Source organism: Zosterops lateralis (assembly GCF_965231275.1).
Source record: "Zosterops lateralis genome assembly, chromosome: 7".
Taxonomy (NCBI): Eukaryota; Metazoa; Chordata; class Aves; order Passeriformes; family Zosteropidae; genus Zosterops; species Zosterops lateralis.
Window position 1 is genome coordinate 28,239,563 of NC_139767.1, and position 11,564 is coordinate 28,251,126.

Genomic DNA, 11,564 nt, shown 5'->3' on the forward strand with positions numbered 1-11,564 from the left:
GCTAGCTACTTTTACTCCTGTCACCTTATAGATTCAGAACCAGCAGACTGCATGAACCCTTCCTAGCATAGCCTTGGACCAGAGAGTTTGGGGACAGAAAAATCCAGCAGTGCCAAGAGAAGATAATTCACACAAACTCATGCATCCTCAGCTAGGGAATCCAACAAGCTGCCTTTCCCCCAAAAGGGACCTACTACCAAGAATTTCACTCTCTTGAGAAAGAGGAGTTTTTAACAGGCTCCATAGCCCTATAAAAGTGCTCAGGAGTCAACACAAGAGTCACTCTGCTTTAAATGTCGGTGGATCGTAACAAGAGTGTACTATTTCTCCTGGTTTGGAAACAATTTGGGGAGGATTAAAAGCAAAAAGCTCCCACAAAGTAAAACTTAAGTATTATAGTTTAAAATGCCATGAAAAAGAAAGGAAAGGTGATATACATCCTAGCCAGCCTTTCTTCTGTGACTGCTGGATGTAAAATACCATCCGGTCACATAGTCACAAATGCATTCACATCCCCTCCTGCCCCACAAAACCCAGGCTGATGTGACTGCCAGCATGAAGTCACAGAAAACAACTCCCTCTTCTTGACTTATCTGGTCTTCACCTGCCTTTGCCTGTGGTAGTTTGAAGGAGGAAAACAGGGCTTGTGTGCATTAGGGGGGCACAGCTGAACACAACAGATTTCCACGGCAACGAGATACAGCCCCAGTGAGGAAGGCCTGCTGATAGCTGTGAGGCAATGTGCTCAGCACAACAGATTTTTCTATCAGACAGCCAGAGACAGCAGCTCGTGTTCATACACAAACGTGTGAGGAATCTGATGCTTGGCCTTGTACAACCCCACTGAATTCAGCCTGTGCTATGCCAGTGTAGATCACAGCAAGACAGAGACTGTGTTAGTGGGAAAAATAAACAGGCAACGTGGAGAGACATTCTGCCTTTGAAGACAAAGTAAGAGTGCTCCTAGACAGTCCTCATTAACTGAACATTTATTGCCAAACCATAGGAAACCCCCAGCATTACTATGAAAGTGAAAGCAACTGTGCAATGCACAGATTTGTGCATACTGTACCATCACCTACTGTCCATGCTTCTACCTTTGACAAGTGCACACAGCCAACCTCTTACAAACAACCTGCTATTTGGAAAGGCAGGAAGCTGTAATTGTTCCGAATTTTCTACTGAGGGAGTCAATCATTTGGCCTTTGTAATTTGGGCTCCTTCCCACTAAAATAGAGTTACCAACATTTTCCAACATGATGACATTTTATTTGTTAGTATCCTCCAAACTCTCTCATAACAGACTCCTAAATCTTCTAGCCGCAATCACGACGGGATTTGCCTTGACATGAAAGGAAACAGTCTCCAAACACACTGACTTCAACTGGAGAAATATCAATTTATAAAGCAAAAAAGCACACATGAGGTTTTGCAAGAACAGAGCCCCAGTGGGGAAGAGCTGAGGCCATTAGCAAACTTTTTCAAGTCAAGCAGAAAAACACCAACTGTCCCACTCACAGTGAATGCTTTGCTGGAAATGCACAAAAAGCCGTCTTTATCAAACATAACAAAAATATGTCATGTACAGTTTATAAAAATATCTGTAGCAAACAAAGCCAGAAACTCTCCAAGTAGGCTTAACCAGGCAGGTGGGAGAAGAGAGAATTTCATGGGCTGTTTTGTACAGCAGAACAGCGACAGCCTCATTGCGATGAGATTTTCTTTAAGTCCTACAACTTTTCTTGCCACTGCAATAGGTGGAACTTAAAACAACCCAGAACTAAGACTCAAAGCAGGCACTGAGCAGGAGGCTTTATTTTGTGTTAGGGCTGTAAAACTACCAAATACCTGATTTTAATAAACAATCCCTGGTTACACACATTAGTGCTGACTCTTTGACAGGCTCATCCTTGCCCGGGGTCCTGCACATCAGAAGGATGACAACAGCCTCACAGCCTCAAGGTTTTATGTGTGGTAAGCTTAAAGCACGAGTCCCAAGGCTGCTTGCTTGGCTTGAAGAGTGGCGCCTTGTACTGCTGTTGTTTATACAGATATGGTAATTAAAAATTGCACTATAACGCATTTGATAATAGTCTTATTGTTCCCGTGAATTGAACCGCTTCAGTTAAACATCATATCAAAGCTAAATAACAACCGGCATTTATACTTTTGCTTTTGTACTTTTTATCCTGACTGTACAGGAACTCGGGGCTTTTTCACCATAGAGATTTCAGCACATCTCAGAGCAAAACACTTTCCTTCTAAACCAAAGCGCCTACCCCACATTCCCGTGGAGCATGCTCTCCTAAGATGCCTAAGCTCTGCGCCAGCAGTGAACCCAGAGTGACACACAAGGGTAACCTCTACCTGATAAAAGCAGCCAGACTTTCTACACGTTTCTCAGTAAAAGAGCACCATGCTTGGATACTGTTCCACAGGTGTGTGTGCTCAGCACAGGGCTGTTTACACTAAATATGACTGAAGGGCACTAGCAGGGCTGGCTGACAGTGCTGGAGCAGCCGTCATGGGAACCCAGCAAGGCACACTTCTTGTGTGTTTAGAGCCTTAACTTGGTGCAGAAATGAGGGAAAAAAAAGCAAACTGCAGGCTAGCCACCACACTGTGCACCATCCCACCCAGCAGCAGGTAACCTAGGAGTTCAGCTCAAAGTCCTGCCAGCCTTCCAGCATCAGGCAGGCCTGTGGAAGTCAGACCACCCCACTCCCCTTGCCCTTCAACGCTGAGCACACATCCAAATCACTCAGCCTACCTGCTTCAGGAGGAACTTGTCCTCCGCGTTGATCTTGAGGGAGACGGCCAGGTGGATGGCGGAGAGCACCACCCCGCTGATGACCGCGGCTCTCATCCGCACGGGCAGCAGCGTGTAGATGCTGTAGATGAAGAAGACGGTCCACCAGATGCCCTCCGAGGCGCTCCTGGGCCACACCAGCAGAACCCCTACCACCTGCACTGCCAGGATCACCAGGATGACGGAGTAGCACGCCAACCACATGTGGTCCTGGTGGAAGTTGTTGCGGTTGCACACCATGCACAGCACCACCATCAGCACGATGGCCAGGGAGAGCACCACCACATAGGACACCTCGTAGCGGCCGTGCGCGGCATGGAAGATCAGCATGACCACACAGACCAGCACCAGCACGGCCATGAGCATGGTGAGGCTGCTCTGGTTTAGCCGAAAGAAGTAGCGCTGATAGAGACGTTCCAGTTTCTCAGACTGGAACTTCTTGGACCTGAAGATTTGCAGCAGGCTATTGCAACAACTGCCCATGGAGAAGGCCGCCTCGGAGTCCCCCTCGTCCCCGTCCTCTTCCTCCAGCTCCTCAATCTTGGCCTTGATGCGTTTCTCGTCCAGCCCCAACTCCACGGAGCGGGGCCGCACCTCCCCCTGCTCCCCCAGCTGCCGGGGGCTGGCATTGTTGGGGGCAGCGGGGGAATCACTGCCGGGCGGGTGGCGGGACCGGTGACGTCGGCTGTCGTCACCGTGCTCCTGCCAGGCGGATTTGGACCTAAAGCTCATCATCCTGCAGCCGCTCTCCCCGCGGTTCCGCGGCTCGTAGTCTTCCTCGCTCCTCCACCTGCCCGACATGCGGGAGGCCTTCTTGCCCGAGGAGCTGTTGGGAGGCGGCGGGTAGGAGTAGCCATTGGCCCGGGCCTCCGCCTCGCCCCAGGCCGAGCGGTGCTGCTCGGAGCCGGCCCAGGGCGCGGGGCCGCCGAACCCCGGGGGGCTGACGCTGTTGGACCGGGACATGCCCTGGGGGACGAGGCCGGGGCGAGGGATGGATGAGCGCCGGGAGAAAACCCCAAAGGCAGGGGGGAAAGAGAAAAATAATAAAAAAAAAAAGAGGGGGGAAAAAAATAAAATAAAAAAAAAAAAAAAATAAGAAAGAAAAAAGCAAAACCCGCAAACGCCCCCAAAGTCTCCGGAGCGGCCGGACGCCCCCAGAGCCGGGGTGTCCCCGGCGGGGCGCTCAGGGCAGAGCCATCCCCGGCACCGGGACACGGGGGGAGCGGGGTCCCCCGGCTCAGGGCCCCTCAGCCGGGCCGCGGGGGCTCGGGGCGCCGCGGGGGACCCGCATCGCAGCGCGCCCGCTGCGCTCCGCTCCGGCCCGGCCCCCGCCGCTCGGGGCCGGTCGGCGGGGAGCTGGCTCAGGCTCGGGCTCGCAGGGATGCAGCGGCGGCAGCGGCAGCCGGCGGCGGCGGGAGCATCCCCTGCCCCAGGGGCGCGGCGGGCGGGCTGCCCGGGGCGGACCGGGCTGCGGCGGCGCTCCCGGCTCGCCTCGCCTCCCAGCGGCGCAGCCCCGGCGGTGAGGCACGGCCGGCGGCAGCCGCGCCGCTCATGCACCCGGCCGCCGCTCCCGCTACGCCGCGCTGCCTCCCGCCTCTCCCGCGGGCACCGGGGGAGAGCGGAGAAACCGGCAAACGCGAAAAATCTGAGGGGTAAGGGGAAAGGAAAAAATGGAAAAAAACCCGAGGAGGATCAGGGGCGGGGGCTCGGCGCTGGCTCCCCCGCGCTGCCGGCGGGGCTGGGGCTGTGCCTGTGGCGGGGCCGGCGCGGGGCTGTGGCGGTGGTTGAGGCTGTGGCGGTCCCGGGGCCGGCGGCGCCGCGTCCCGGCCGCGCTTTGTGCTCCCCATTCAGCCGCGCGCCGGCCGCGCCGCCCCCGCCCGCCCCCATTGGCCCGGCCCCGCCGCCGCGCGCCGCCATTGGCCCGGCCCCGCCGCCGCCCCGCCAATGAGCGCACCCGGGGCGGGGCGCCTTAACCCCTTCGGCGCCGCCCGCGGAGCGCCGGGACCCCTCCCCGGGCAGCGCGGGGTCGGGGCCGGGTCCGGAGCTGCCCCGGAGCTCCCGGCGGGGGGGGGGGGGGGGTGACCTGCCCCCCGCTCGGCAGGGCCGAACCCGTGAACAGAGGAAAAGCAAACCGCAGAAACCCTCTCAGAACACCCGCACCTGTTACTGGAGCTGCCTTAACACGTAAATTAAGGGTAAAATACACACACAGGTAGGTTTACCTTGTTTTTTCAACCACTTTAAGCTACAGCCGTCACAGCCTTCACCTGACACCGCTTTATGGCATATTCCCTAACCTGGGAGTGAGGCATGACGACACCACAGCAGTTCCCAGCAAGTTTCCATCTCCAGACTCTTCCACAATGTTCTTTCAGGTGAGCCACTCTTTCTGCAGATGCGAGGGAGCCAATTAATGATTTACAGTGTTTTGAAGGTAAGCATCATATGTACTAATATTATTGCTGGGTGTTCTGCATCATGTTTTATTAAAAACAAACTGTCAAATCAGATAACTGCTTGGTTTAAGTTGCTGAAGCTGCTAATTGTCTGGGTGTTTGTTCAAACATTGAAAATCCCTGCTCACAAGTAGTCCTTAGCAGTAGTAGAGCTGAAGCTGTGGTTATCAAGGGACAGAGATAAGAAACGTTTGCAGAGAGGTGATATTTCTGGACACAGTTGGGGAAAAAAAGCCAAACCAGATAACCTTCCAAACAGAAGCCCTTCACGTGTCTTTCACATGTGCAAGTAACTCCACAAACTACAGCAATTCAGGCCTTTGTGCATTTCAGTGGTTTGTAAAAACCATATGCTGAGTTTTCAGCAGCTTCTTCTGCAGAGCATCTTTTACTTACCAGGAATTCACAGTTTAAAAACTTTCACTAAAACAATACACACAACTATTACATATGGGCTCACTCACATGGCACTTTCCTGACAGATGCTACATACTGCACCTGATCACTACTGGCCTCACAGTTTGCTTTCCATGAAGAGACATTTTTATATATAAATACTACTGCCCCTCAGATGGAATTTATAATTTCTTGTGATATTATTACAACACTGTCACTATCCATACACTACTTTTGTCCTACTCGAGTAAAACAACACTCAAGAATTGTGTGGTTGGTTACTCTGGCTACACAGTGCTTGAACCCAAGGGATAAAGACAGTGGAACAATTCTTCAGTGAGCTGTAAACTGGGACAGGTCTTTTTGTTTTGTACACAAAGTCCTATTTTGGAGTTCTTCTCTCAAAGCCAGCAGTAAAAGATCTCTCTTTTTCACACTAAAACCAAGTAAAAGAAAAAGGTGATTCACAAAATTAATTGGTGACCCTAAAACTAATTCTGCTTCACAGAAAATTACTGTGTAGGCATGTATAAGAACCAAGCACATTCAACATCCACATCTCGTTACATTTAGTTCTGGATATCAACAAAGCATTGCTCAGGTAACAGAGCAAGTAATTGTGAGGCTTTCGTGTTTCACCACTGAGACTAAATGAGGTCTTACTTAGCTTTTTCATCATGATAGTGTCTGGAAGCCTGAATCCTGGGCAGGACTCCAGTCACAGTAAGCTATAGCCCCTTCTCCAAAACGTTTATATACAGAGGTACCAGGAAAATGGTAGTTTCAATTCTAGGGTATCATTCATGATTCTTTTCACTGTCATTTTGTTTGACATATGGTTTTGCTTTTCTGTAATGTCATAAGAATTGATCCTTAATCAACTTTAGGGTGTTTTTAAAAAGAATTCAGCCAGAGGGGAAAAAATGTTTTGTCCTTGCTACAGGGGAAAACAAGTCTTCAACCAAAAGTTCTTAACTTTAGAAACAGGTAGGTAAATATGAGGTGCTGAGTTTGAAGAGAGGTAAAGGAGCATTTGGAAGAGATTCTGCAGAAAATCTGTAACTTGTGAAAACAAGAAGGATGTAAAGAAGCTAAAAAGTCTGTTAGAAGCTAAAAGTAGCACCAATTACATGGGTACTTCACACAATGAGGACATAAAGGGCTATGACAAAGAAGATGTAAGATTCCACATGGATAGTAAAAATCTTTAACACCTACTTCTAGCTGATGATGTTACTGGGTCACATAGAACAGTAGCAGAACAAAGGCAACAAGCAGAATACTTTAATATTAAGGATACAGACCATAATACATTTTTTACCTACAGCTTTCCTTCTGATATACAGTTTCTTCAAGCCCTGGCGCTTGTTACTAATTCAGGAACCTTATTACAAATGGCAGTAAGATACAATGTTTGTCTCACCCCAAAAAGTTATGCACGAAAGCAAAACACTGCAAACCTGGGTGGCTGTAAAGTCATTTAAAAATGCCTAGCATTGACTACAGGAACATTCAGGCAGTCATTCTTTGTTAATGAATTAGGCATAGATAGGAATTGCCTTTTTCTTTCACAACTTAGCCCAGCCATGTTCTGAAGGATGAGTGTAAAACTGAGGAACTTCTATATCTCAGTCCCAACTGAGAATGTCTATACACAAATTATGACCTTAATCAATACCAGTGTGCTTTGCATAGAAGTCCATATGAAATGAGAAATTTCATATTTACTTGCTTTGTTCAGAGATCAACAAACACAAATATCATAATACCATGTAGAAAAACAGAGAAACTTCCTAGTCCTCATCCAGAAAGATTAATGTTGCACCTTCCAGTCTAGCCTAGCCTTCATAAATTCTACCTGCCCCATCATAAAAGCTTTTTAAAAAATTATTCTTTGTGGGTGGGGTGGGGTAGTTGGGCAAAATTCCATTTATTACCTTCAATCATATCTTAATAAAATTCTGGATTAAAATTGAACCATACCTCTTTTTCAAAAAGTATTTATCTGGTTAAAGTAATACCTAAATGCAAGTAAACACATGGAAGATTTAGAGAATGCTTGCACAAAATCAGTCAGATGATGTCACCTCCTCAAGAACCTTCTGGAAGCCATGAGAGAGCCAACAGAGAGCTACTGTGGCAGCTCTAAACTTCTTCAACATACAAGTTCACATAAATTCTGGTTTCACATGTAGTCTCATGATTTGTATAAAAACATTTTTTACTTTATTATTATTACAACAGGTGCAGTAGACAAACATTAGCATTCTTTCTTTCCATTATTTACTTCAAATGGGGAATACCAACTAGACAGTGACCTCAGAACATCTGTGTCACATTTCACTCTTCATGGTCTGCATGCACTACAAGATCCATGGAAGCATTAAATCCAGAGCATCAGAATATCCAAAGCAGCCCTCTGAAACCAAAGATAATCACAGTCCAGCTTGGAGCCATGAAATACTCAAAATATATGAACAAGTTGCTGTTAAAAATTCTCTCCACACCACCCCTCTCCCAATAATCTGATGATTCAAAAGGAATAGAACCAAAAGTGAGAAAATAGTGAAAACACAAAACCACAGTGACTTCAAAAATAAACAAAAAGCCCAACCCAAAACAATCTGACTCATTAGTGACTTCTGGGGTTTTTTAGGGATACACAAGAAGCCTAGGAAGACAAGGTGCTTATTGAATCACATCAGTTTTTTTCTCAGTAGCACCCATCTTTTACTCCAGATGTAGAAATAAAATATCCTCCATGCCCATGCTGTTTAGTCCAAGCAGAGCTGGGGTACAGATCTGCATGTGCACATTTGCAGTACAGGAGGACTGCTTAATGAAATTCACCATAATGCATGTAATTCATGTGGTCATTCCAGGGATTTCACATAATCCTGACATTAAGAAAAAAGCAGTCAAGGATTCCAGTTCTTGACACAAAATGTGAACACAGCAGCTAATTTGTTAACTGTGGCACAGATTTACCTGCTCACCTTTGGATAACAGCAAAGCAACAGGACTGAAATGTCTGAAATGAGTCTCCTGGAGCCTGCATGAAGCTCAGAGCACAACAGTAGGAGTTTTACGTCTTTCTGTCAGCAGTTTATTTCTTCAAAATCCAGTTTGCTTAGGTCTCATCTGTTGCTATGCATCACCAGAAACCTGGACCACAGCAGCCCATGAGTACTTACATCTGCCCCCTGTCGGAACACACCTGTAAGCCTAGAGCAGGTTTCCATACATTGTCTGACTTGACAACACCTTTTAAAGAATAATTCAGACTTTCCAGGCCACAGTTTGCTTCTGCTAAAGGGTTCTTAACAGTATCAACTAAGTAACCACTTATTAAGTAACAGTGTCCAATCTTACTAAGTAAATGTCTGACTTTCAATTTCACATCCATTTTCTTGCTGATACAAGACAGCTTTTTCCACTGTTCCAGTTTGCTAACAAAGTGCTGTGTTTACTTAATTTAAATTGCACCAAAAAGCTGGGTAAGGAAACTCACTTGATACTCTCAAACCAGCAACTTTCCCAGCAATAGTTTGTACACAGGAACGGAGGACTAAAACAAAGCACCTAAGTCAGTGCATTCAGTTCCTTATAGTATTGTAATAAACACCTGGAGGAAAATAAAACCAACTTCATGTCATCAGCACACTAGACTAAACATTGCAGCATCTCCATTAAGTGCTGCTGTTCTGTCTTGATAAACAAACAAAAAATTCCTCCCCAAACCCAAAACCAAACACCACCACCCTCGCCCCAAAGAACAACAACAACTGGATTCCAAAGGGAACAGGAAGAAAGTTTCATGTTTCATCAATGCCCAAATATTCTTTGGGAAACACAGTGGTAGAGCTCTGTAACCTCCAGTACTTCTCCTCTTCCACCTGATCATTTTATTGATGGTCATTAAGTAGAGAAGACCAGCACTCATTAGCTTTTCTTAGTAAGTGAGGAGGATGTATTTTACCCAATTAAATCTTTAAATGGCAAACTGATTTAACAAAAGCCATCTAGTATCAGGCTGACTGCAGAGTCCTCTACTTCCTATATACTCTGCACAACTGATGGGTTTTGTGGGCATGCTACATGCAGAAAAGAACAAAGCACTGATCTTTACATTGCCATCAACTTATAACTAATGTTAAAGATACTTGAAATGCCTCACCCCTTTATATGTATTCTTCAGATCATCTCTGTAGACTGAGACTCATCCACTGTCTTGCCCAAGAGGCCAAATGTAATTACACAGGAGCTACGATTCTGCAAGTTCAGGTGTTCAAACTAGAAAATGTCAGTGCTCAAGTTTTTCATGTACGCTTGTTCAAGTGGTATCAGTTCATAAAAGACTGTGCAGACTGTCTGTAGCAGGAGTCAAAAAACACAGGACAAAATGCAATTCATTGTTCACAATTCAGTGGAATAAGCCTTCACAAAAACTTCCGCCAAGGAATTTCCCAATAATAACATCCTCATTTAGTATCAGGTAATGTAAAATTTCTATGTACAAACTGTACAGAATAAATTAAATCTACAGAGAGGCAGCTGTGGCACAGTTTGTGCAAGTATAATTAGACATGGAAATGTTTCTAAATATTGTGAATTATGATTTCATAGGGGAAGATTGAAATAATATACATCTACTTAAAACACTCAAAAAATTAAGATATAATACAGTAACTTCTCATTCCTTAATATTTGCACTTTATCAATGTCAGCACATCAAAGAGAAAAACAAACCTCTGACAACACTTACGCCCAAGCTAACTTGTGAGGTCATTATAAGGGCTTTAGGATCTTTCACATTTGTAATGGAAAGTATTATTCTGGAAATTAGTGATCAACAGTATTAAAGGAGTTACAAAATTTTCATCCACATTTGAAATTGCAACTACTTCAAAGGCAGACTTCAGAAACCACCTAAGAAGCTTTATTAATTATCTTACTACTTTAAGTCTTTTGACAAGTGTGGAAGAGCATTTGTTTAGGAGACAGGAAGCAGAATTTAAAAGCCACTGGATATTAAATGGAAGTTCCAGGCAGTTGAGTGGCTTGAATCAATCACTCCCCACTGAAGAAATGCTCAGTTCACATCACATGAAACTGAATCACACAGATATTCACACCTTTTTATTTTATATTCAGCAGCCCGGCACAGATCCCTCCTCTAGTCTTACGTCAAGAACTGCCAATGCTTTAAGATGAGCCTTACACATTATTGTGACATTAACTTGCTGACAACCACAAAACTCTTATGCTTTTCAGACTTTTTACTGTTTCCCTAGGGAACTAAAACTGTTTCCACACACAGTTTTCAAAATGCAGAGAGGAAACACAAATAGCCAGAGATAGTTACTGTAAGGCACAAACAGAGAGCTCAGCACCTCTCCACAGCACAGAATCTCCGAGTTTTTAATTACACAGCAGTGCCAAGTCACAGCCATCATGCGTAGGACACGTGCTGATGCTGGGCATGACAACACCATTTCATCCCATCTTCAGTCAACAAAACATCACTGTAGTTGTGCAATCTTATGACAAGCATATGCCTAGAATAATAGCACTCACTCTGCAGCTACCACTCAGTTCCTATCAGAGGATTGTAACTTGTTATTTATGAGCATTAATGCCATCTAGACGCAGTTTTTAAATCTCTCTCAGGAAGTGTTAAAAATGCTAACACCATTGCCATGGTAGCAGACATATTATATTTAGTAAATGAACTCTGAAGTATTCTGCTGCATTATTTAGGCATTCCACTATATTTATAATACTCAAGTTTTGTTTTTGAAGGAAACCATCAGCATCCAGAGTACAGATAACAGCAGGAGAACAAAGAGCTCACACTCAATTGAGGATCCTTCAGGAAGTTGTGAGTGTTGACATTGTCAGTT

At 45.9% G+C, this 11,564-nt stretch overlaps 1 protein-coding gene across 1 annotated transcript in view; it reads right to left on the bottom strand.

Annotated features, from left to right (window-relative positions):
- ADCY5 (adenylate cyclase 5) overlaps positions 1 to 4,350 on the bottom strand; it is a 215,074-nt gene extending 210,724 nt beyond the window's left edge. The window contains exon 1 of the mRNA XM_083865254.1: positions 2,771 to 4,350. Within this exon, the coding sequence (XP_083721380.1) occupies positions 2,771 to 3,772 (1,002 nt within the window). The 5' untranslated portion in view covers positions 3,773 to 4,350. The remainder of the gene's footprint in view (positions 1 to 2,770) is intronic.
- Positions 4,351 to 11,564: the final 7,214 nt, after the last annotated feature.